The sequence below is a fragment of the Chlorocebus sabaeus genome, chromosome 25 (genome assembly GCF_047675955.1).
Source record: "Chlorocebus sabaeus isolate Y175 chromosome 25, mChlSab1.0.hap1, whole genome shotgun sequence".
NCBI classification, from domain to species: Eukaryota; Metazoa; Chordata; class Mammalia; order Primates; family Cercopithecidae; genus Chlorocebus; species Chlorocebus sabaeus.
The window spans coordinates 6816553-6843669 of NC_132928.1; the positions used below are offsets into that span (position 1 = coordinate 6816553).

Consider the following 27117-nt stretch of genomic DNA (forward strand, 5'->3'; position numbering starts at 1 on the left):
ATTACCCAGTTTCAGGTATTTCTTTTTTTGAGACAGGGTCTTGCTCTGTTGCCCAGGCTGGAGTTCAGTGGTACAATCTCAGCTCACTGCAAACTCCACCTCCCAAGCTCAAGCAATTCTCCTGCCACAGCATCTTGAGTAGCTGGGACTACAGGTGTGTGTCACCACACCCAGCTAACTTTTGTATTTTTTCTAAATAGAGACGGAGTTTCCCCATGTTGCCCAGGCTGGTCTCGAACTCCTGAGCTCAAGCAATCCTCCTGCTTTGGCCTCCCAAAGTGTTGGGATTACAGGCGTGAACCACCACACCTGGCCTTGGGTATTTCTTTATAGCAGTGTGAAAACAGATTAATACAAAAAGCAATCTGCTAACAAGAATAAGGATGTAAAAATACTGTTATAATTAAAGAAAAATATAATAAGAACCTTTATTTCAATGAGAGTCTAATTTATTTCCAAGATAGGAAATACAGTAAAATGTTATAGCTCAGTATTCCTCCCTGCATGAAGCATCTTTCTTCTCAGAAAATGGCATCACTTCAAATATGTCATTTGCAAAGAGAAACAGAAAACGCAGTCATGCTGATTTACATTTCTAGTCCTCAAATTATCTACTTAAATAAATATTTAATGTACTGACTAAATCATTAGCAAAGAAACACTGGTCACATGGAATAAATTGGTACTACATCAACATTTAAGGTCAGTCTGCCTCAAATTAATTATCTTCTCCCTACTCCCGTAATTTGTTCCTCTTCATCTCCTATCTCAGTTGGTAGCATCACCATTTCCTCTATCATCCAACCTGGCAACCTAGGAATAGTCAAGTTTTCAGAAGCTATAAGTCAGTCAGATATCAGAAGTCACTAAAACTACTTATATATAAAACCCATATCAAACAACAATACAGAGGGAATAGTACAAAATAAGCCAAAAGATTTACCTTGATATACTCTACTCTTCACCTAGAAAAGAAAAATAAAATTAAATTTGATGTCAAACATTTTATTAACAGATGTACATAGTTTCCAATACAACTGTCAGAATTGTAACCAAATGAGAATTTAATAATAGTTTGGTTTAGCATGAATCCACAAGATGAAAAAAATTTAAAAAGGTTAAAAAGCATTTCAAACATTACCAGTAGTGATATGCTGTAGTCTGACAGATACAGCACTAAGGTAAATACCTTACTCTGCAGCTAAAGAGACGTTTATATATCTAAATGAGCACCAGTTTTATGAAATGAGCACTTAGCTTGAATAACAGAAATGGCTAATATTTTTGTAATAAATATATTAACATTTTATTTATTCATTTTATTTATTTGACAACTCCAAATAGCCAGAATGATATCTAAAAACAATGACTACTCAAAAACACTCTGAGGAAACAAAATTAAAGGTATGATCTTCGTACTAAGACACACACCTCTTTTGCTCACCAGAAAACATCTCAGAAATCCTATTCAAAATTGACTAGTAGCTGAATTTAAAAATAATTCTATTAATACTAAACTAGATCATTCGATTTTCCTAGACCACTAAAAACAGTGCTCATAAACCTGACAGGGAAGGGAAGACTGCTAGAGGAAAATGCATAAGCAACAAGAGAAATGACAACTATCATCTTCCTGAAAGGGCAAAACCCAAATCATCCCCTAAAGACAGCACTAAATTATAGGACAAAAAAATATAAGCAGTAACTAATTTTTTAAAAAGAATATTACCAAATTTCTTTGCAACCCAGAATATATTTTCCCTTTCAAATATTATGTTGATGAGATGCTAACACCAGTCCACAAATCATCCATAATCTCAGCAAATACACTGTTTACATAATATACTGTATTACTGTATACAGTAATTAATATACTGCATACATAATAATTACAGTATTTAAATCTCACTTATAATACCATTGTTATAGGAATATGCATTCAGAAAATTCCAACACGGAAAGAAATTACTATCCCTCTAATGTCACGGCCTTGCTAATGAGAGTTAACTTCCTCTGCTCCATTTTACCCAAACTAACAGGCAAGTAGAGACCAAGGTTCCAAAAGTCAAGTGCTGAGGAACGACAGTTAGGACACAGAGCCTATACAACTTTCTAAAAAATGAAAATGGCGTCAGAATTTTTTTTATTAACAAATAGGAGAAACGAGAGGGAAATGTAAAATGTTTTCACCTTTTCCCCTTCCATTTACCCTTTGATTCTCCCTTTTTATCTGAGAAAAAGCACCACGAGGTTAGAGAAGGCCTCACAGGAGAAAAGACCCTTCTTTTTAAGTAATTTTACAATCAATTGTGAAAGCAGAGAAAATTTATTAATGATGATATATGTGATATAATTATGAAATCAGAAAAAGACTACTCAGTTTTAGAAGATTGGCACACAATAATTTTGGCCATTTTAACTGTGAAGTTTCAATAGGAAGCTTTTCATCTGCAAAGTTCATTTACACAAAATAATCTTCTCCCAATTATGTTAAATAACTATGAAGCCGAATGCTACATAGTATAATCATAAGTATGTACAAGTATGAGTATACACACTTATACATACATATGTTTAAGTCTGAAAGACAAATTCTGCACAGCAGATAAAAAAATTAATGGTGTGTCTTTACACAGGATATAATTTGTATTTACAAATAAAAAGATATTTTCTGAGTAAAACAGTACATGATCAAATCAGAAAATCTGGGAAATACACATTTTTAAAAAACTGAAAACTTACCTCATCTCCTAGATATAAGAATTTTTATCATTTTGTTGTGTTTCCTTGCAGCATTTATTTTCTGTGTGTATGCTGCTGTAATATACAGTTTATACCTTAAAGTCTTGGTTTCTACTTTTCTTCTACTTCATGTTAAATTGTGAGTATTTGTTGTGCCCCTATGTCTTTGAATTATATCAAGCAGCCTAATATCCCATTATATGAACATACAATAATTTAACAACTTTCCCACTGTGAATCACAGTAGGTTGTGTTCAAATTTTCACTCTAATAAATACTGTTCTGCTGAATGCTCTTATGTAAGATATTTAAAACTTTTTTTTTGAGACAAGAGTCTCATTTTGCCACCTAGGCTAGAGTGCAGTGGCATGATCTGCCTCCCCGTTTCAAGCGATTCTCCTGCCTCAGCCTCCTGAGTAGCTGGGATTACAGGCTCTCGCCATCACCCCTGGCTAATTTTTGTATTTTTAGTAGAGAAGGGGTTTCATCTTGTTGGCCAGGCTGGTCTCGAACTCCTGGCCTTATGTGATCCACCTGCTTCTGCCTCCCAAAGTGCTGGTATTACAGGTGTGAGCCACCACACCTGGCCATGTAAGATATTTAACGCATGATCGGTTATTTCTTTCTTTTTTTTTTTTTTTTTGAGATGGAGGAGTCTCACTCTGTCACCCAGGCTCGAGTGCAGCGACGCATTTCGGCTCACTGCAGCCTCCGCCTCCCAGGTTCAAGCGATTCTCTGCCTCAGCATCCCGAGTAGCTGGGATTACAGGCATGTGCCACAACACCTCACTAATTTTTGTATTTTTAGTAGAGATGGGGTTTCATTATGTTGGCTCGGCTGGTCTCAAACTCCTGGCCTCAAGTGATCCGCCTGCCTCGGACTCCCAAAGTGCTGAGATTACAGGCGTTAAACTACTGTGTCTGGCCGACTGGTTATTTCTTTAGGATTGATTACTAGACATGTTATTAATACAATATAAAAGGATATAACCATTTTTAAGGCTTATGATAGACATCATGAAACTATTTTTCAGGATGGCTCTAAGAATTCCTAGTTCTAACAGTGTACATATGTCCTACCTAATTCTTTCTTTTTTTCCTTTGTGAGTTGAAATAAAGACCCACCTAATTCTTAATATTTAGATTTTGATATAAGGGACATATAAACTGAAGTTTTCCCATTGAGATTATACGTGTTGTCTTATCCACTTAAGAATCTACCAACACAAAAATTATACTAAATTATTGTACAAGATTAGCTTGAATTAAAAGCATTAATATCTGTTCACATTAGAAACTGAAAAAGAAATAAAAGGGCTGTGATTATAAAACCATACTTGAATTTATGAGTTAAAGCATGCATTAATTTACTCACAACAAGGACAGTTCTCCAGAAGAAAACGGCAAACGAAACAATTCCCAAGAAGGCAGTGATAAGTACAGGTTTCCATGGCAATCCATAAAAATCAGGCCCAGGCTGAACATCATCAGGCAATGTAGCAACTAGCTGAAATGGGCATGTTAGAAATAATGAGAAACCTTAAAGAAGCTTACCATAAAGCAGTCACAAAGATTCATTCACAGAAATTCTAAACCAACTCTATCAGATACCTATCCCCTCAAAAATCTTCAGTAGCTCTCACTGCTTCAAGAAAAATAGGATACTGGGAGTCTCACACTTATTGTTTGGCTTGTTGTGTTCTGAAGTACTATGAGTCTGAATGTCTTTAGGTTGGGCATATATTTCTAGTTTACAATAGGCCCTGATACAATATGTTATCTAAAACATGGCTGGAATCTCTCTGCATCACACTTTTCTCTCGAACAGGTTTTTTATTGCTGAAAAAACCACATAAGATATAAAACCTTATATATATAAGTAACCGACTTTCTATGGCTGCAAATAAAACCAATATGATGATAATGAATACCACAAATAATGTGTTATTCTTCTAAGATTTAAAATCTTAAATCGACTCTTACATAAACAAAGAACAAATGCTAAGTTTGGATAGCCCCTGATAACTGATCTAGATAAACCGCTTTGAATTTAGTGCCTTAATACTAAATGTTTCCTTGAAAACAGTGCATTAAACACCTGTCTGATCTATGCTGTTTTCACAGCCCTCTACAAGTACACTATCATACTGGTCCCATCCCCCAACAGAGCCGGGGGTTATGCGGAAAAGACCTGTAAGCCCTCTGTGTTTTGATCGTGACTTCACACCAGAACATAAAGTGCTGTAACTTCGTAAGTACGCAAAAAAAAAAAAAATAAAAAATAAAATAAAATAAAAAAAAGGGGACGAAATTTTCTCAAACACACTCCCATCTGCCTCCCTAAACAGCATAGAAACGTCTTGCTTTCCTCGGATCTGACACACTCCATTTCTCCTCTGCACAATCAATGCACCCACTCTGCTCAGAACTCTTCCACCCGCCTGTGACAGCTTGAGTCCCTCCCTGGGAATGGGGACTGTCACCTCCAGCAGCTTGGCTATGAAGGCTGCGTAGAGCACCGACAGGGGTCCCAGAAGTTCCGGGTCCCCCGGGGTAGCGGTGATAGAAGGCACAGTGGCAGGTACTGAGTCCATTGTGTAGAACAGCTGAATGCAAGCGACAATTCCCAGGGGAATGGCACTGGGTCCCCTGTTTTTCAGAGCTTCCTCCTGCGGAAAGGCCCCAGTTCAGGGGGCGGACTCTGGGATTGAACTTCGCCTTCCACCGCTGCCGGCACTTTCGCTTTATGCCGCCTATAAAGCACGTCATCAGCCACGGCCCCTGGCGCATGTCAAGGCACCAAAAGAGTTGGCCCGCGAGGGCGGGACCAGAGCAGACGGAACCAACTGTCGAGGTGGCGGGGGAGAAGAGCGAATGGGGAGCGGAAGACTTCAAGTAAAGGGAGGCGGAAGTGACTGGCGCTTCCGCCAGGAACCTGCGACTTACAGAGCCCCGGAGTAAGGAGGCAGGGATCTACGTAGAGGAGGATTGTGGGCAGCAGCTGGGGAAAAGGAGAAAGGCAGGCCTCTCGTGCTGGCCCGGAGCTGACCCTTCCTGTCACAGCGTGGAAGGACCACCGCTCAGATGGGGCGCCGCTGCCGTGCACGGCCTTTCTTCCCTGCCTACTCAGTCCTCTGCTTAGCGTTCCGCCTGCTGACCTCCATTGCACTCGCTGTCTCACATTCTTGCCGACACTCTTATTAAAAAGCCTTACCCAGGAGTCATGTCATCGTGTCACCCCCATGCACAGGGGTTCAGTTATGGGTCCCACTTTTTTTTTTTAGATGGTGGCTGCGGGAAAGGGGAGGGAGTCTCCCTATGTTGCCCAGGCTGGACTCAAACTCCGGGACTCAAGCCATCTGAGAAGCTGGGACTACAAGTGGCCGACCACATCTTAAGGTTGGGGTTACATGACTTGTGGAAAAGGACAAGGATAATGAATAGTATGGAAATCACGTTCCAGAAGTTGAAGAAACCGGGGACATTTAATCTGTGGGGGGAAAAATGGTATCTGTAGATAAAAATACCATTTTTAGACCTTTAAAGGTTTATCTTCGAGTTGAATATAAAGTCAACTCAGAGGAACAATCAAGCAAGAACAAGCAGGAAAACCCTAAGAAAGAAGATATATGAAGGGTGTGGTACAAGAGGAGGGCAAGATCTGTAGTAACAGTATGGTACTGGCCCAAGAATGCAGACCCACCACGGGGCAGAATAAAAAAATCCAGAAATAGACCCCACTGCACTGGAAATTTGGGATACAGCAAGTCCGCCGGTTAACAGACTTTTTAATAAGTGGTATTACATATCTAGATAATATGGAAAATAAAACTGGATCTTTTTCTCTCATTGTTCATAAATTCCAAGTTAATCAGAAACCTGAATGTAAAAAATGAAAACAAATGGTTGAAAAAATTGAGTGACTGTCTCTGTGTATTATGTGAGTGGGCAAGACCTTCCTAATTATGTATCAAAATCCTAAAGCAACAAAGAAAATGATTTGTAAATTTGATTACTGAAAAACAAAAAAAAACGCCCAACCCCATCCACAAAAATTGCAAAATAATCCAAGTTTGGCAATGGTAACCTAAGAAAAAATATTTGTAACAAATTATGAAGGATTAATATTCCTAAAATATAAAGTGCTTTACAAATAAGAAGATAGCCACCAGCAAACCTATAGAAAAATGGGCTGAGGTAATGAACAGATCCCAGGAAAAGAAATGCAAATAATTTAAAAACATATGGAAACATGCTCTGCCTCACTCATAATACAAGAAATACAAATTGAACCTACAATGAAATATGATTTCTCACTTATCTTGGCAAGATCCAAACATTTGACAACACACTCTATAGGTGAGAGAATGTGGAGGAAGCAGGCACTCTCATTCTATGCTGATCTCTATATAAAATCATACAACCCCTATGATTTGGCAACATCTCCAGAAATAACTTGTATATTTATCTACTGACTCAACAATCCCACTTCTAAAAATCTATCTCAAAGATACTGGGGATATAACAACAAATGCTGAAAAATATATGCACAAAACTGTATTATTCCAGCATTACTTATAACAAAAGACTAGAAACAACCAAAATGGCCATGAATGAAAGACATATTGAATACAACAAAGTATACTGTGAAGCTATAAAAGAAAGTAATTTTATATACTGCTAGGGCACACTGTCAGAATACATTTTTTTAAAGGTAGAGAAAAGTAGACTACTACTTTTATCTAAGAAAGTCAGGATTTTTTTCTTTATAGCTTTGAGGGAAATATGACATTCAATACGTTATATGTTTTTAAAGTACACAGTTTGATCAGTTTTGCATATGAATATGCCTGTGAAACCATCATCACAACCAACATAGTGAACCTCCCAAAGTCTCCTTATTCCCTTGGTAATCTCCTGCCCCTTTTCACCCCTCCCTGCCCCTGAAACAGAATTTCTGTCATAATAGATTAGTTTGCATTTCCTAAAGTTTTATATGTATGTAATAATGCACGGTTATATTTTCTCTGGCTTTTCTCAGCATAATATGAAATTCACCTACATTGCTGCATATATCCATAATGGTTCATTTGTTTTTATTGCTGAGTAGCATTTCATTGTATGGGTGTGCCATAATCTGTTTATCTGTCATCTATGGATGGATATTTGATTTTTTCCAGTTTTAGGCTTTTATAAATAAAACTTCCAAGACTATCATGGAGATGAATCTGCCACAGCTAGAAATGCTCAAGAACCAGCTGGACCAGGAAGTGGAGTTCTTGTCCACGTCCTTTGCCCAGCTCAAAGTGGTACAGACCAAGTATGCAGAAGCCAAGGACTGTCTGAACATGCTGAGTAAGAGCAACAAGGGAAGAGAATTATTCATCCCACTGATGAGTTCGATGTATGTCCCTGAGTAGCTGCATGATGTGGAACATGTGCTCATCGATGTAGGAACTGGGTACTATGTAGAAAAGATAGCTGAGGATGCCAAGGACTTCTTCAAGAGGAAGACAGACTTCCTAACCAAGCAGATGGAGAAAATCCACCAGCTCTCCAGGAGCACGCCATGAAACCGGCTGTCATCGAAATGATGAGCCAGACGATTCAGCAGCCCAGAGCCCTGGGGGCACCTCAGGCTACTGCTAAGACCTGAGAGTTTGTTGCAGAAATGGGGCAGAGGGATACCCCTTGGGCGTGGCTTCCTGGTGCCAGGGAGGGGAAAGGTCTTATGTTTAATGCCAATAAATGTGCCAGCTGGGCAGAAAAAATAAACTGTCAAAAACATTGATCTACAAGTCTTTCTATGCATGTATAATTTATTTTCACTTGGGTAAATGTGTCTCAGGTAAATGTTTAGGAGAAGAATGGCTGGATCACATGCCCAGTGTAGGTATACCTTCTTAAGAAACTGACAAACTGTTTTCCAAGATAGCTGTACCACTTCACATCCCCACCAGCAGTGTATGATACTTCCATTTCCTCCACATTTCTCTAACACATGATATAATCAGTTTTTTAAATTTTAGCCATTATAATAAGTGTGTAGTGGTAACTCATTCTGTTTTAAATTGGCATTTCCCTGATAATTATGCTGAACATTTTTTAATGTGCTTACTTGCAATTGGTATATCTTCCTTGGTAAAGTGCAATTTTACTGCATTACATTTTTTTTAGATGAATGTTGAAGTTCTTTATGTATTCTGAATACAAATATTTTATCAGATAGATGCTTTGCAGTGACTCTTTCCCAGTCTGTAGTTTGTATAACAGTGTTTTTTAAAGAGATGTTTTTATTTTGATTAAATCCAAATTATCAAATTTCTCCTTTATGAATCATACTTTTGATGTCAACTGTAAGAAATCTTTGCCTAATCCAAGTTCAACAAAATTTTTCTCTTAATTTTTCCTAGAAGTTTTATAGTTTTAGGGTTTACATTTAAGTCTGTGATCCACTTTGAGTTAATTTATGTACATGATGTGAGGTATGGATCAATTTTTTGTATATAAATATCTAATAATTTGGGTACCATTTGTTGAAAAGACTTTCCTTTTTCCATTTAATTGTCTTTCCACCTTTGTCAGAAGTCCATTGTCATATATGTATAAATCTATTTCTGGATTTTCTATTTTGTTCCAATGGTCTATTCATCTGCTGTCTTAATTACTAGAGCTTTATAATAAGTCTTGAAATTACATGATGCTTGGGCTATTTGAGGTCCTCTGCATTTTCCATATGAATTGTAGAATCAGCTTGTCATTTAAAAAACATCCTTCTGAGATTTTAATTGGGGTTATGTTAATGCAAGTGATCAAATTGGGGAGCTTAACAATATAGTCTTCTGACTCATAAACGAGGTCTATCTCTCCATGTATTTAGGTCTTCTTTAATTTCTATCAGCAATATTTTATAGTTTTCAATGCATATGTCTTACACACTTTTTGCCACATTTATCTGTAAGTACTCCATATTTTTGATACTATTGTACATGGAATTTAACTTCAATTTCCAATTGTTCATTGCTAGTACATATAAATACAATTGCTTTTAGATGTAAATCTTTATCTAGCAACCTTACTAAACTTAGTACTTATCTAGCAGGTTTTTTCTACATCCCACCAGATTTTATGCATGTTGTCTGCAAAAAAAGACAATTTTACTTCTTTCCCAATCTGGACGCATTTTATTTCTTTTTCTTGCCTTAGTGCACTGGCTATTGCCTTACAACACTGAACAGATGTAATGAGAGTAGACATTCTTGTTTCACTTCTGGATCTTGGGGGGAAGACATTCCATCATTCACTATTAAGTATGATGTTCATTTTAAATCTTTCATAAAAGTGATTTAAGTTCCCTTCCATTCCTAGTTTGTTGATAAATTTATTGTTTTTTAAATTATACAGTAATCAATTTTAGATTTTTTTCAAAGTGGTTTTCTGTGTTTACTGAACTGAACATATGGATTGTCTTTTTAAAGTTTGTCATTATGGTTAATTACACTGATTTTCAAATGTTAAAGAAACTTTGTATTCTCGGTATAAATCCTATTTGGTCATAGAGTATTTTCTTTTTTATATATTGTTGGATTTGATTTGCTAAAATTTTTGTTTAGAGTTTTTGTACCACTGTTGATTAGAGATACTAGTCTGTGGTTTTCTTTCTTACTTGTCTTTGTCTTTGCCTTGTTTTGATATCCTGGTAACATTAGCTTCATACAATGAGCTGAGAGGTATTTTCTGCTCTTCAGTTTAATAGATGAGTTTGTGTAGAACTTGTATTATTTCTTCCTTGTAAGTTTTAACAGAATTCAGCAGTGAAGCCATCTGGGTGTGGGGTTTTCTTTCTGGAAAGGTTTTTAGCTATAAATCCAATTTATTTAATAGTCATAAGGTTATCTGTTTCTTCCCGAATGAGCTTTTGCAGTCTGTGTCTTAGACAGAATTTCTTCATCTAAATTGTCAAATTAGTTGACGTAAGTTGCTCATAATATTCCCTTATTATAATTCTAACATTTGAAGAATCTGTGGTGATGTCTTTCTGATTGCTGCTATTGGTAATCTGTATTCCCTGTCTTCTTTCCCTGTTCACTTTGGCTATAGGTTAATCAATTTTATTAATCTCAAAGAACCAGGTTTTGGTTACATTGATTTTCTCTCTTTTCCTTTTGTTTTCTATTTCATTAAATTATGCTCTTATCTTCATTATTTCTTTTCTTCTGCTTACTTGAGGATTAGTTTGCTCTTCTTTCTCTAGTCTCTTACAGTGGAAAATGAAGTCACTTATTTGAGACCTTTCTTTTTTCTAATATAGGTAGTGCTATACATTTCCCACTAGTGCTTTGGCGACATCGTACACACTTGATATATTTGTTTTCATTTTATTTTCTTTATTCTTTTTTCTTTTCTTGAGACAAGGTCTCATTCTGTCACTTAGGCTGGAGTGCAGTGGTGCAATCCCTGCTCACTGCAGCCTCGATATCCTGGGCTCAAGCAACCCTCCCACTTCAGCCTCCTGAGTAGCTGGGACTACAGACATGTGCCACCATGCCCAGCTTTTGTGTGTATGTGTGTGTGCATGTTTTGTAGAAACAGGATTTCACCATGTTGTTCAAGCTGGTCTCGAAGTTCTGGGCACAAGTGATCCTCCTGCCTCAGCCTTCCAAAGTGCTAGGATGCCACTGCGCCTGGCCTGTTTTCATTTTCACTCATCTCAAAATACTAATTTCTCCTTTTCCTTTTAAACTCATAAGATGATAAGAAAAAAGTGTGTCACCTAGTTTCCAAATATTTGGGGATTTTCCAGATATTTCCATTATTGATTTCTAACTCAATTATATTGTGAAGAGAACACACTTTGTACTACCTGAATCATTTTATATTCATTAGACTTGTTTTATGGCTGATAATATAGTTCATTTTGGTAAATGCTTCATGTGCACTAAAAAGTATATGTATTCTGCTCTTCTTGGGTGGAATGTTCTATAAACATCAATAAGGTCAAGTTGGTTAATGATGACGTTCATAACTTCTAGATCCTTATTATCGACTTCCTATTCCATCAGTTATTGAAAAGGGGTACTGAAATCTCCAATTATAATTGTAAATTTATCTATTTTTCGTTGTCATTCTATCCATTTTTGCTTCATGTGCTTTGAAGATACATTATTAGGAGCACATTCATTTAGGATTTTTATATCCTCTTAATTAATGGACCATTTTATCATAAGAAATGGATTTTCTTTATCCCTAGTCATGACTTTGCTCTGGAATCTTCTTTGGTTTAATATAGCCACTCCAGCTTCCATTTGACTAGTGTTAGCATGGGATATCTTTTCTCAATCTTTCTAGTTTTAACTTTTTTTCTATCTTTTTATATAAAGTTTATAGACATCTAGTTGGGTCTTGCTTCTTTACCCAATCTGACAAACTTTTCCTTTTAATTGGGGTATTTAGGCAAGTTCCACCTACTGTGATTACTGATATAGTTAAAAGTTTAGCATCCTCTTTTTTTTCAATTTGTCCCACCTGTTCTTTGTTCCCATCTTCTTTCTCTTATTCTGCCTCCTATATCAGTCTTTTCAATTATTCCGATTTATCTCATTTATTGGCCTATTAGCTATAACTCTGTTATATTAGTGGTTGCTTTATAGGGTTTATAGTATACATTCTCAACTTATCACAGTCTATCTTCAAATGACACTACACTATTTCATTTATATAATAATAACTTTATGATAGTTACTACCATTTCTCCCTCTTCTGACCTTTACACTATATCATCATACATTTAACTTTTACATATTTTCTAAACCCCATATTATACTGATATTTGTCTTTAAAGTCAATTAACTTTTAAAGATATTTAAATAATAAGAAAATGGTTTTATATATTTATCCACAAGGTTATCATCTGGCATTCTTCACTCCTTTGTGTAGTGCCATATTGTCATTTTCCATCAGTCTAAAGGACTTCCTTTAACCTTTCTTATGGTGCAAGTGTGTTGGTGAATTCTTTCAGCTCTTATATGTTGTTGTCAGAAAAGGTCTTCATTTCATCACCTTTGGTTTTGAAAGATACTTTGCCGGGTTTGATGTTGCAGGTCAACAGTATTGCTCTTCAAGTATATTAAAGCTATTACTCCATTGTATGCTCTCATGCCTTATTATTGACAAGAAGTCTGATGTCATCCGTGACATAGTTCCTCTCTCTCTGTGTAAAATGTCTTTCTGCTCTGTTTTGAGCAATCTGATTATGACAGACCTTGGAGCAGTTTTCTTCATGCTTCTTGTGCTATGGGTTTCACTTAGCTTCTTGGGTCTGTGGCTTTACAGTTTTCATAAATTTTGGAAAAATTTCAGTCATTATTTCTTCAAATATTTTTCCAAATGCCTTTTCTCCCCTCTTATACAGAAATTCCAGTTATACATCTATTAGGCTGCTTGACAGTGTCCCACAGGTCACTGATGTTGTGTTCACATTTCTCAGGGTCTTTTTCCCCCTTTGTGTTTCATCGAGGATAGCTTCTATTGCTGTATCTTCGAGTTCACTAATCTTTTCGTCTACAGTGGCTACTCTGGCACGAATCCCTTCTGGTGCATTTATCGTCTCAGGCACTGTGTAGTTTTTCATTTCCAGAAATTTGATTTGGGTCTTTTTAAAAAACAACTCTTTCATGTCTCTCCTTACTTTTTTAACATCCAAAATACAGGAATAGTCACTGTTTTAATACCCTTGCCTAAATCTAATATCTCTGGCAGTTCTTAGTTGGCTTTGATGGTTTGATTTTTCTCCTCATCCTGGGTCATATTTTCTTGCTTCTTTGCATGCCTGATAATCTTTGATTGTATGTCATGCTTACGAACACATATCCTTGAGCTTTGCTCTAAGATGCAATTCAATTACTTGGAAACAGTTTGGTTTTGAGTCTTAAAATTTGTCAGGCAAGACATTAGTATCATTTAGTCAGAGGCAAGATCCTTCTAAGAACTCTGGATCTCCCTACTATTATTAGGTTTTCCAGGCACTATTTCTAGCCCTGTGTCAAAAACCATTCCTTCTGATCACTTAGATGATTTCTGTGACTTTGAGTAGTTCTGTTACACACATGCTTACGAACTCCTAACCTCCCAAAGTGCTGGGATATCAGGCATGAGCCACCACGCCCAGCCCATAGTATCCATCTTTCTGGTACCTTTTCCTGCATATTTCAGATGTCTCCGTCTCCCTGAACTTTGATCTTTGCCTCCTCTGCAAGATGGGTGTACTCCGCTTGTGTTCCCCATCCCTGCACTGAGGTCAAGAAAGTACTGCCAGGTAGAAAGCTGGGAGGTTGTAGAGCTCACCTATTTGTTTCCTTTCTCTCAGGGGTCACAATTTTGTGCTGCCTGTTGTTCTTTATATGAAAAACAGTTTTTAAAATATATTTTGTCTAGTTTGTTTATTGCTTTCAGTGGGAGGGTGAGTCTCATCCCAGTTACGCTGTCTATGGAGTTCTTTCTGTTGTTGTTGTTGTTACTGCAGTGCATTCATTGAAGAAACAGTTTTGTTTGGTTCCTAAGGTATATGATGGTCTAGATTTTGCTGACTACATCCCCCTGGTATATTTTAACATGTTTCTCTGGTTCTTTATATTTCCTGGGAATTGGTAGTTGGATCAGTAGTCAAATTCAAATTCAATTTTGTTTGTCAAGAATACCTAATAGGAGATGTTGTGTACTTCTATCAGGAGGCATTTAACATCTGGGTGTCCCTCTTTTTTTTAAATTCTCTTATATTGTTCCTTCATTTAAAGGCTGGGGTATTTCTACAAAGAGAAAATTATGATCAAGTATTCTTTACACTGAGATTTGGCTTGTATAGTTAAGGCAGGGTAAATATTTGATTCTTTTTCTTTATTTAAACAATTTTCAAAATAATGAGTTAGACAACTCATTATTCTTGGCATTATCAAGTGATGTCCAAAGGGTTCGAGACCAGCCTGGCCAAAATAGTGAAACCCCATCTCTACTGAAAAATACAAAAATTAGCCAGGCGCAGTGATGGGCACCTGTAATCCCAGCTACTCGGGAGGCTGAGGCAGGACAATCACTTGAACCCAGGAGGTGGAGGATGCAATGAACCGAGAAGGCACCACTGCACTCTAGCCTGGGCAACAGAGCAAGGCTCTGTCTCAAAGAAAAAAAAAAGATGGACACTATGAACAAAAAGAGTTCCAGAAATATGCAAGGAGGTCTCCCCTTCAGCCTCAGCCCGAATTCTAAACAGTATCTGTGTAGGGTAAGACTCCTTAAGGATGGGCAAAGAATAACTAAAGGAAAAAAGAACAACTGTAAGCTAAACAATTCCCAGAGTTGTCACAGGGCTGCGAGACATTTGAATTCCAGCTAGTCAGAGTGAACTGACACACAAAAAGTATGGCCAATAAGCAGTGAAAAAGTGCTCAGTATCGTTAATCATCAGGAATGACAATTAAAACCGCAAAGACATACCCACTACGATAGCTAAAATTTAAGACTCATAATACCAAGTGTTAGGGGAGGTGTGGTCAAATGGAAGTTTCATTAATTGCTGATGGAAGTATAAAATGGGACAGTCACTTTTGGGAATTATTGGGCGATGGTCCCATGGATTCTCTGCTTTTGTATATTTGAAATTTTCCAGGATAAAATGCTAAAATAAATTAAAATATAACTTCAAATATTTAAACGATTACTATGTAAAAAGGGAATTAGATTCTATAGAGGAAATCATGGAGGAAAATTTGGAGTCAGTATAAGAATGAACTAGGCAACAAAGGAATGTATAGTCTTGCAAGGTAGGCGGCTCACACTAGGAACTGGTGATGCACAGGTCCTAAAAAGGCAGGATTAGAGTACAGGGAATTGCTATGACTACTGAGAAGTTTTTTTAAGCCTTTCAAAAGTCAGAATTACACTTTATACCTCTTGGAATCTTTTATTCCTAGCACAATTTCTGGTACATATTTAGCCATCAAAATGCTCTTTTGACAATCCCTCTCAAGTCGGCATCTTATAACACTGTGCCTTTATATCTTGCCATTCATGTCTGTCATTCCCTGTTATCCCCTAATCACAGATTGTATCCTACACCACTCCTATATGCCCCAACCCAGGCCTAGAAGAGGGCTCTGTGTGTATCTAGAAATATGATTAATAAAGAATTCCTTCTACAACTGGGGCTGTTAAATTTTTCAAGTGATAATTTCATTCTGAAAACCAAATTCTGAATTCTGAGACTGTCTTAATCCCTGACAGTCCAACTGTACAAATTATTCCAACTGTACAAATTAAAATACACACCTTTACCCAGGTGACTATCACCAGCACAAAAATGAATAATACTGAAAAACGGTTTGGATTTCCTACTTGTTTTCCATCCTGGTGGTCTTTCCCCTGAAAACCCCAGGTATTCAATGTCTTTCTATGCCCTTTGACCATCCAAATGAGAATTAGGTGAGGGATGAGATCTTACACAATGCCAGATGCTACACCAGATATTTTACATTACCATGTCATTTAATTCTTACCAACAATTGGAGTAGGTATTATCTAAATTTTTCAGATGAGAAAGTTGAGGTTCAAAGTTTAGTAATTTTCCCTAAACTTCTAATCGATAGCTTTGGGATTTGAAATAAAATCATCTTGGCTTGAAACCCATAGATTTTAACAGAAAAACAACAAAAATGCTCTTTCCTATTCGAGTCTTGAAATAACAGGACCTAAAGGAAATGGCTTTGGTGAGGAGCATACTTTCTCTGTAGCCCTAAGGGCAACCTGAGCTCCAACTTCGAGAGCTTGCTTGTTCCTCTAATTTAACAAGAAAAAAATGTCAAATTCTACCAAGTACCACAAGGGGGAGCTAAGTCCTAAAAAGCCTAGATAAGCTTCTAGACATTAAATGTCTCATTTGGAGCATGGCTCCCTTTAGAATAAATATTCTGAATAAATATTCTGCCGTAAGTGACTCTTGCTAAGAAGCAGACCTGACAATCCCTTTCCTGCTTAAAATCTTCCAAGGATCTCTGCCAACAATGGTCTGACCATTCACCATGGCACACAATTTCCTTATTTCCTTTCTGACTTTCCCTGCGTCCCTCCAACAGATTTTCCCCCTCTTAACTCCATACTTTTTTATTTTTATTTTTTCTGAGACAGGGTCTTGCTCCGTTGCCTAGGCTGGAGGGCAGTGGCACGATCTCAGCTAACTGCAACCTCTGCCTCCGGGGCTCAAGTGATTCTCCTGCCTCAGCCTCCCAAGTAGTTGGGATCACAGGTGTGCCCCAACCTGCCCAGCTAATCTTAATTCCACGCTTTAACACCACCAACTGGCGGGGAATAGTGGCTCATGCCTGTAATCCCAGCACTTTGGGAGGCCAAGGTGGGCTCCCATGGGCTCAGGAATTCGAGACCAGCCTGGGCAACATGGCAAAACCCCACCTCTACAAAAAATAGCCAGGCATGGTTGTGCGCACTTGTGATCCCAGCTACTCATGGGGCTGAGGCAGGAGGATCACTGAGCCCAGGAGGCAGAGGCTGCAGTGAACTGAGATTGCGCCAATGCACTCTTGCCTGGGCTACAGAGCAAGACCCTGTCTTAATTTTTTAAAAAAACAACAACAAAAGAAAACACCAACTACCCATGCTTCCCTGACTTCCCCAAATAACCTTTTCTTCATGCCTCCATTTCTCTGAATGTTTTCTGCCTGACTGCATGCTGCCCGCCCCACCCCCGCCCATCTCCCTCCCCTAGCCCTTCTATTTGACAACTCCAAGTCAAGCTCCCATCTATCTTTCAACTCTGCTTAAAGCATGTCTCAGCAAACTTCTGGCCTTTCCTACCACTCTCCCTCCACAATGAACCAATTTATGCCATCGATTGTTCTACCATCAGGTAAATACTTCTCTTCCTGCTCATTATCATATTACATTTCAAGTGAATGTCTTTCTCTCCTGGCTAAATTGAAAGGTTCCTGAAAGGAAGAACCGTGTTTGACAGGTGTGCCTGTGCCCAGCTCCAGCATACAGCAAAGCCTCCGCATGTGCTGAACTAAGAGCGCATTAAAGCCACACACCTGTGGCTCATTTCAAGATCTCTCCTCAAAGGATCAAGAGTCATGTTCATAAAGACAATTTAAGTTCTTCACCTCATGCTCAAAATCAACTTAAAAACTGTAATAATCAACATTTTAGTTTAAAAAAAAAACTATGTGTCAAACTTACCAACTTAGTTAAATAAAATATGAATGAATACATTAGAAGGATTGCATTTTCCAAAGCTGTGACACTTGCTGGCTCTTCGGCAGCTGTCTCTAGTTGCTTGTTTGCATCAATAGCATCCACAGGAGTGTCTTCTCCTGTAATTGGCCCTGGAATTGGGAGGAAAATAGATATTTTGTGCTTCAGAATAAGAATGGTTTCTATTTTAAAAAAATACTGATTGAATATCCACTAAATATTAGGTACTGTGCCTGGAAAGTAAACATTCTCATCTCTCACTGGATGTTTACTGTGCACTGTGGTGAAATACTCTTCGTGTCAGTCAGTCTATCCTGGACTATTACACACTACAGTGTTCTGTACTGTCTCCTATGAGCTTATGCTATAAACATACTTGGACCCCTTCACTGTATTTTAAGAAGTTTTATTTACCAAGTCCAGATAGCAAATCAAAAAAAGAACTGCATTGCACTGTATTTTATTTGGAAAGAGAGGGGTAAAGCAGAGGAAAAACTGAATTTGTGAGTTTTAGAGCAGTGGTTCTCCAACCGTAATTTGCATCAGGTCAGTCTTTCCTGGAAGGCTTGTTAAACACAGACTGCTGGTCCCACCCCCAGAGTTTCTGATGCTGCTGGTCTGGTTGAAAACTACTGTTTTAGAGCATAAGGCCTTTTAAGAATAATATTTTAGATTGAAATAATTTACACAAGATAGTGGCAGCCAAACACTGGTTTGTAGGTTAGTTACAGCCTCTGGTGTCTCTCCTATTTTTGATCTCCATCTGTCTTGACGCCTGCTTTTCTCTCAATTAGCTCTGGGATCCTTTTTTCATTTGAGTTTAACAAGTCTCTAGCTCCTACCTTTGACAACGAATCTCCTAGAAGGCCTTCTTTATGATGTCTCCACTTTGTAGAAAAAAATTAGCAAGCTTTACCTGGATCCAAGTCTTTCTCAGTATTTGGCTTTGGTGACACTTCCGAGGCATGAGTGTCCCCGATCACACGCCAGTCCAAGTCTTTCTCAGCATTTGGCTTCGGTGACACTTCCGAGGCATGAGTGTCCCGGATCACATGCTGGTCCAAATCTTTCTCAGCATTTGGCTTCGTTGAAACTTCCGAGGCATGAGCGTCCCCAATCACACGCCAGTCCAAGTCTTTCTCAGTATTTGGCTTTGGTGACAATTCCGAGGCATGAGTGTCCCGGATCACATGCTGGTCCAAGTCTTTCTCAGCATTTGGCTTCGTTGAAACTTCCGAGGCATGAGTGTCCCCAATCACATGCTGGCCCAAATGGGTGGGCTCTTCAGAAACCTGCACATTAAATTCTGCTGTGTTCTCTTGTGAGAAATTATCTTCATGCAGTGGTTGCATCTCTATAGGTGAGAAGAACACACTGGGTTAGCACAACTTGATGACATTACCTGTTAGGGTAATCCCACTGACCATACCAGCTCCAGGGCACCTCAACATTGCCCTCCATGCATGGGCATCCCATGGAGCATAACTGGGCAGAGAAATAAGAGTTTCACTTTATTCCATTTAAAGGATGACTAATCTACATAATAAAATCTACAGAGGAGTATTTCATAAATATATTTATGGTAGGGACTTCAGTAACATCTTTCCTTGGCAAATCAACCTATGCCCACACAAATAAATTTGCAAAAGAGAATTCTACTCAAGAGCAGAAATGTGAAACATCTATTCTGCAGAGAAGTAACATGAACTCTTGCATACACAAGCATGCCTTTCTCACAGAACTAGTACAGACAGGGACATTCCATGCCAGGGCAGCTTGCTGAAATGTCCTTCGAATACTTTCAAAGTACCTCTAAGAGTCAAAGAAAGTGAAGCCATCTCCTTTCCAATGTGATCCACAGCAAAGGTGAATTTCCTTGTAGCCTGATATTTTACCCTGAAAATTCATCTGAATATTGCCTTCTTATCCAAAATACATGTTTTAATTAAATGCAAAAAAGTTCTCCTCCCCCAACTCTCAGGAAAAATTAGCACTCTGGAGTAGTACATTTTCCTGTGGCTTCCTGTCCCCTTGATACTCTCAATTCAGATACATCTGTCTGAAAAGCCGGGATACACCAGGTGCGGTAGCTCACACCTGTAATCCCAGTACTTTGGGAGGCCAAAGTAGGAGGGTCACTCGAGGCCAAGAGTTCAAGATCGGCCTAGGTAATATATCAAGACCCTGTCTCTACAATAAATAAAAAATTAGTTGGGCACAGTGATGTATGACTACTACAGGCTGAAATGAGAGGTTTGCTTGGGCCTAGGAGTTGGAGGCTGCAATGAGCTATGATCATGCCATTGCACTCCAGCCTGGGTGACAGGGTGAGATCCTGTCTTAAGAAAAAAAGAAAAAAAAAAAAAAAGAGGAAGGAAGGAAGGAAGGAAGGGAGGAAGGGTGGGTAAAGGAAAAGAAAAGAAAGAGAAAAGCTCAGATGCAGAGAACAGAACAAGGAACTAGGAATCAGAATGCTTATGTCAGGATATTGGCTCAGGGTTAATTCAACTGAATGGCTTCCACGCATCAAGCACTGCATTAGAAGGCATCCCTGTCCCAACCTTGATTAATCTGAATGCAAGAACCTTACGGCCCCGGAAAGTTTAACTGGAGTAAGCGCTCCCAAGAAACAGGAAGGACAAGCCATCCACAAAAGACAAAATTGGGGAGAACATAGGAATTTAGCCAAGGCATTGATCTAAAAGTTATACCAGTCAATCCATGGTTAGAGAGCAGTTATTTTACAATTGAAAAATTGTGTTCAATAAAACCCTTTCATAATTTTACATGACATTTGTATTTTGTACATTACTTTCTGGTTTATATCTTTCTCTTTAGGTTTTTACAAAGTTTCCTTTTGAAAATGCTAACCAGTCTCAACTATTCTAAGGGAAACAGCAAGAAATCCTTCTCCATGCTCCAGCCTAAAAGAAAGAAGGCAGGAAGGAACATGCGGACCTCCCTGTGTTGTCCCTCTCCTTTAGGCACACTAGAAACCGAACAGAGCTTCACAAGATAGGAGGCACCACAGCGACCCACCCGCCTGCTTCTCCAGCCCAATTCTGCAAGACCATAGGCACCTCACCTTCCATTGCTCCACCCAAGCCTTCTTCTAGAGGTGGTGCCATCACCAGTGTGGCTGTCTCCTCTGCTGTGGAGTGCTTGTACCTGACAAAATAGATGAGGTCTTGAATGTCATCAAGCACTGCAGCCTCTTCAAATATGACCTGCATTCCCAGATCTTTATGTTCGTTCACATAAGCATCAAGCCTTTCTTCTGCTATGCTCAGAATTTGTGACTCAAAAGCACGGAAGACCTTATCTAGGACTTTTTCCATATTATAGGGCAGGCTCTCCTGCTGTGCTGACTTCAGTTTTGATGACATTTCTTGTAGCAAGGCTTCCAGCTCATGGACATTAAGGTACTTCTGGAACCGCTGCAAAGACTCTTGCTCTTTAAAGAAGCTGCTTATGATAAGCAAGTCCTCCCTCTTGTCACTATACTCTCGCTCTACACTTGTATGTGGAGTCCAGAGGAACGAGTCATCTTCAGGGTCTGCAGCAGCAGAACTCTGGCTTTCTGTGCCCACGTATTTCTCTGTGTTCTCATGGTCCTCTTTTGAGAGTTCTCCCTCAAGCTTCCCTGCAAGCCCTGAGGTCTTCAGATGTTCCTCAGGGTTGTTGTTCTTCAGATAATCAGAATCTTTATTCTGAAACATTTCACCTAATTCTGGAGTCTGAGTTTTTATGCTGTCAGAAAAGTCACTTCCTTCAGATTGCCTCTGTGCTTTCTCATCTGCCAGAGGGCGTTCTTTTTCCACCACTGTATTTGGTTCCCTGCCTCCTGTGTTGACCCCTTTGGCAGCAGTCTCACTTTTTTTGTCACTATCTAAAATCATGCTAGTTTCTTGCTTGCTTTCTTCAGTTTCTGGATCTGGATGAATGGTCCCTAAAACCGCTCTGTCAGGGACTTGCAGATTAACATCAAACTGCCTGCCCTGATTCCCAGGGTTTTCTTCTTTAGACCATTTTGCACTTACAGCGTTTTCATCCTCTAGTAGTTCTTCAGAGGGATAATCGTCCTCTTCTGCTTCAGAAAGGAAAGCTGGTCCTCCTGTGCTGTCAGTTTGGTCTGTCTGTCCTACTCTCTGTGTGCCCTGCATTGCCTTGTGATGAAAAAACTCTTCATCCAAGGAGTCCTCTTCGGCTTCTCCCTCAGACAGCCTTATCTTCTCACTCATTTGCTTATTGACTGTGGCAGCCACATCTCTTTCTTGTTGCCAGAAAAGATTTCCTCCCAGAATGGGAACCTCATCTTTCAGTTCTCTGGGCAAATCAATCTCATCTGGAGAGGAGAATCTAGGTTGATTTTGAGTTTTAAGAACTAATTCCTCTTTCAATTCCTCACGTTGATGCTCCAGTGAAAGCGTGTACGGTTTGGCCCCATTAACCAAAGCGTCTCCCTCCACACTGTCTCCGGATGCGTTAGGGTGGTTATCTCCCATGAGTGGTGCATTACCCAAGGATTCCTGTTGAATCTTTTTGTCATTCATTTGATTCCCTGCAGCTTTCTGTGCAGATTCACTCTCTGAGCCACCTTCCAAAATCTGCTCTCCAGGCTTTTCTTCACGGAGCATTCCTTTTGAGATATGAATAGCTGCTCCTTTTAGGTCATTTGCTTTATCATCATAAGCCGATTTTAATGTGTCTTTACCCTTTTCAGCAGCTGGCATAGAGTTGAGGTTATTGCTGTGAGCAGAACTGTGCACAGTCATGCCTTCTTGCTTTTCATCCTCTAATTCTGTCTCATCTTGCACCAGGCCCCTCTTGGATTCCTGAACTCCCCTCCCTTTTCCTTTAATGTGATGTTCTGTGTTTACTTCCGGGTCTTTGTCATTATTTGTTTTAGGAACATCTACAATCAAAAGACCATCATCTACATTGTCAGGGTCACTATAATCTGTTGCTGACTGTGGTTTCCCCAGTTTGCTCTCTGGGACTAATGCATCATCATCATCTTTTTCTTCCTCTGAACTAGAGCTCTCTAAATCCATCGTACCTCTATTTTCTTCACCTCCTGTGACAATAGAGAAGATAGTGTCCCCCCAGGTTGTTAGTATATTTTTATCATCATTTTTGATGCCAGGGGGCACAGTTAGCTCAATCTTATCCTCTTCATTTGAATTCTGCTCTTTATCTGTTGGATATTTCTCAACTCCAGACTTTGCTGGAGTTTTCACATCTTCCCCATCTGTAAAGGTAAGTAATGGCAACTCATCAAAGTCTTCTTGGTTCTCCTCATCTTCCTTTCCAACTGCATAATACTCAGCATCCAATTCCTCATCAAAATCATCTTCTAATGAAGTAACAAGTCTGGTTGTCTCATCATCAGATACAAGTGCATCAGCTGTTGAGCCAAATTTGGTTTTCAAGTCTAGAGTCATTTCTTTTTTCAAAAGTTTATAGGCATCAATCTTATCCTGTTCATTTGAGACCTGAGAACTATTGCTGGTTTTGTTGTTTTCACTTTCTGGCACTTTTAGTTTATCTTGCAGCATTTCTTCAAAAGATTCAAATGAAGGCTGCTCTCCCTGAGCATGATCTGCTTGGCTGTTTGCGTGGGAGTGGTGCTTTTGAGTTGTAAACTGTTCCTGAAGATCCTCAGTGTTTTCTGAGAATACACTATCACTTTCCTCTGAGTTGGCTTCTACTGGTTCAGGTTCAGGTTCCCTTTCCGTAGATAATTCAGAGTTTTTTTCCATATCCTGTGAAGTTTTTTCTACAGCTTTCTCGGAATCTCCAGCTGCAGAATTGTACAGTTCCAAAAACCCTAAAAGTTCTTCTACATTATAATTATCAAAATCATCTCTTCCTGCATCAAAACAAACAAAATCCGTCTCCTGTAAGAAAAAGAAAAACATTAGTGTGTCAACAGCCAAGTGTCACCAGAGCAAACTCTTATCCATGTTAATGATTGAGATAATCCCAAATTCATGTTTGGCTCTAGAGGAGCTTTTGCATCAACACTAGGCACTGACTATTCTTGGGCAGTGGGTGGATAGGATACTGGAACCCACTTTCCCATCTGAGTAATACTCCTGGCTTCCCTTCATTCTCTCTTCCCCAGGGGAAGAACGATTCATGTGGCTGGTGAGTTTGCTCAGTCCCATTCCTGTTTTCTGTTTGGGACCTGCTGGAGAGAAAACACATATTCTGCTCCTCCATGCTGTCCATTTGACAGAGACAGTCCCGCCTGGGGAGACCCCTAGTTGGGTAGCTCTGTCTGTGACTGGATAAGTCCATCTTAGTTTAGACTGCCATGTTAGAAAGCCCATTAGTTCTGCACACTCCAAACAGCTTTATCAGTAAATAACGGGGTCATTTTGATCTCCTATTTGCCCAATTTCTGGGTCTCTCAATTTGTTTTGAGCACAGGTGGGGAAAAGTGAGGTGTCATTTATTGGGTTCCCCAACTCCCAACATCTATGCCTGGTGATCTGGGAATTCACTTCATAATAACGCATCCAGGAGGAGCTGAAAGACCGGCAGCTTCTCTACATTGTGCCCTCTATGTCATACTTCTGCTCCCCCAGTCAGAAACAGGCAGAATCACCTGGCTGTCAGGTTCTCAGTCTACATGGATTTGGGACTCATATTTTCCTTGGACTGGGAAAGATAAATCAGCTTCAGAAGGAACTTACTGAGATACAGATGCATGTGATATAAAAATGTAAGAGAACAAAGAATGGTGTAAAGGAAGCTTCCCATTTTACTACTGCCACAAGAACAACTTGAAAACAAGGTTCACTAAGGTAGGTACCTGACTCCAAATAAGCATTCTAGGCAGTCACTAAGATCTGCTTTCAGGAATATTGAGTAAATCTATATTTTTCCTTTCCTCTACCAGTAAGCAAATTGACATACAAGGAGCCATAAAATGATGAAAAAGTTAAAAAAACAACAAAGATACTTTTCTTCCCCTAACTAAACATTCACAATCTTCTGGGGAGACCTGTCCAGTATACCAGAGATGAATGATTTCCCCCTTTCCATCATGCACACTTCTGAGCCAATTTTTTAAATATTTAAATATTAAATATATTTAAATCCTTTTAGTCATAAAGCCATTGTGCACTATAGATAAATGCTCTATAGAATGTGTAGTCAGCGCCTTACAGATACGAGACTGGACCTTACCTGAAACTCTCTGGTTCCCTTTTCTAAATCTATAACTATAATCCCTTAAATCACTAAGGAGTCAATAATAAGAAAACCTTTGTAAGTTTGCATTTCTGGCTCAGTATAAAATAAGAGCTTAATTAATTTAACCTGATTTCTGTATCCTTAAAATGTCTAACAGCTATCCAGTAATATCCAGTAGTTTTCAAATTTCTCCTTTTGCTTGTGAAATGAAATTATTTGCCGTCTAACATTAATAAGTAAATACAAAACTACAGAACTCTTAATTTTTCACATATGAAGCAGGAAAGAAAAGCCTTGTATAAGAGTACACGGCCTTGGCCAGGAGTGGTGGCTCACGCCTGTAATCCCAGCACTTTGGGAGGCTGAGGTGGGCGGATCATGAGGTCAGGAGATCAAGACCATTCTGGCTAACAATGAAACCCCATCTCTACTAAAAATACAAAAAATTAGCCGGGTGTGGTGGCAGGCGCCTGCAGTCCCAGCTAGATGGGAGGCAGAGGCAGGAGAAAGGCGTGAACCCAGGAGGCGGAGCCTGCAGTGAGCCGAGATCGCACCACTGCATTCCAGTCTGGGCGACAGAGCGAGACTCCAACTCAAACAAACAAACAAAAAAAGAGTACACAGCCTTATGTAAGAATATCTAAACAACATCTATTTCAATATATTAGATAACTATCAGATTATGATAAAATCTCATTGAAATTATTTTGAACTTTTTCTTCTTTTCTAGGTAGTCACTTATAAGCCAACTTACAACTGAGGACAAGACAGAAATCCACAACTTACATCTGCTGGAACTCGTAGCTCTTCTTTGGTATATTCATGGACTACCTGGATTAAATCTTTCGGAAAATATCCAAAAATACGCCCAACCTATACAAAAGAATGGGCAAAAGGGACAAATATCAATCAAATTCTGTGTGAGAAATATAAATGAGAGACTTCTTAGTAGTGTAGAAAATATACAAATATATAGGTAAGTAGATATAACTAAGAGAGGTAGGTAGTTGCTGTTATAATTACACTGAGATTATTACTACTCTGATAATTTAAGTACAGAAAACTGTTAAGCGAACATTTCTAAAACTCTGGAAGTTTTCTTAATATATTCGGCTTAATTATAAACATAGTACATGTAAAGTTAGTGTTTAGAAGTAGATAAAAGAGCTATGTAAGGGAATATTATTGTATATTTTTATATTATTAAAACTATGCATAGTAAAGCTGGTTATAAACACAATTCCAAATAACCTCTAGCAAAAATGTACCTACCCATTTCATAGTATTGCTCACAACCCAGAACTTATAAGTCTTTCTTAAACAATAAACAACAGCCATGTAATAAGTAAAAAGAATGCAGAATTTCTGAAATATATGACCACTACAACAAAAGGCAAATACGGCTGACCTTAAACAACACAGGTGTTAGGGGCACAGTCAAAAATCTGCATAGAACTTTTTTTGACTCCATAAAAACTGAACTACTAATAGCCTACTATTGACCAGAAGCCTTACCAATAACATACAGTCAATTAACACATATTTTATATGTTATATGTATATGTTCTCTTCTTACAATAGAGTAAGCTAGAGAAAAGAAAATATTATTAAGACCAGGCATGGTGGATCATGCCTGTAATCACATTGGGCAGAGGCAGGTGATCGCTTGAGTTCAGGAATTGGAGACCAGCCTGGTGACACAGTGAGACCTCGTCTCTACAAAAATTTCTTTTAAAAAATTAGCAGAGCATGGTGGCATGCACCTGTAGTCCCAGCTACTGGGGAGGCTGAGGTGGGAGGATGACTTGAGCCCAGGAGGTTGAGGCTACAGTGACCCATGATGGCGCCACTGCACTCGAGCCTGGGTGATAAAGTGAGACCCTGTCTCAAAAAAAGAAAAGAAAAGAAATGTTATTA

At 38.8% G+C, this 27117-nt stretch overlaps 1 protein-coding gene and 1 pseudogene across 4 annotated transcripts in view; one reads left to right on the forward strand and one right to left on the reverse strand.

Annotated features, from left to right (window-relative positions):
* MIA3 (MIA SH3 domain ER export factor 3) overlaps positions 1–27117 on the reverse strand; it is a 52662-nt gene that overhangs the window by 17530 nt on the left and 8015 nt on the right. For 2 of the 4 annotated variants that reach the window (XM_007988373.3, XM_007988372.3), the window contains exons 3-8: positions 25987–26073; positions 21083–23897; positions 18914–19351; positions 17983–18128; positions 4118–4249; positions 944–965 (exon numbers count right to left, since the gene is read on the reverse strand). In XM_007988373.3, coding sequence (XP_007986564.3) covers positions 944–965; positions 4118–4249; positions 17983–18128; positions 18914–19351; positions 21083–23897; positions 25987–26073 — 3640 coding nt within the window. Of the gene's footprint in view, positions 1–943; positions 966–4117; positions 4250–5225; positions 5498–17982; positions 18129–18913; positions 19352–21082; positions 23898–25986; positions 26074–27117 lie in introns of those variants that run through there. The other 2 variants (XM_037985539.2, XM_037985540.2) reach the window with 2 other exon arrangements.
* Positions 5630–8527, forward strand: LOC119619587 (prefoldin subunit 5 pseudogene; annotated as a pseudogene).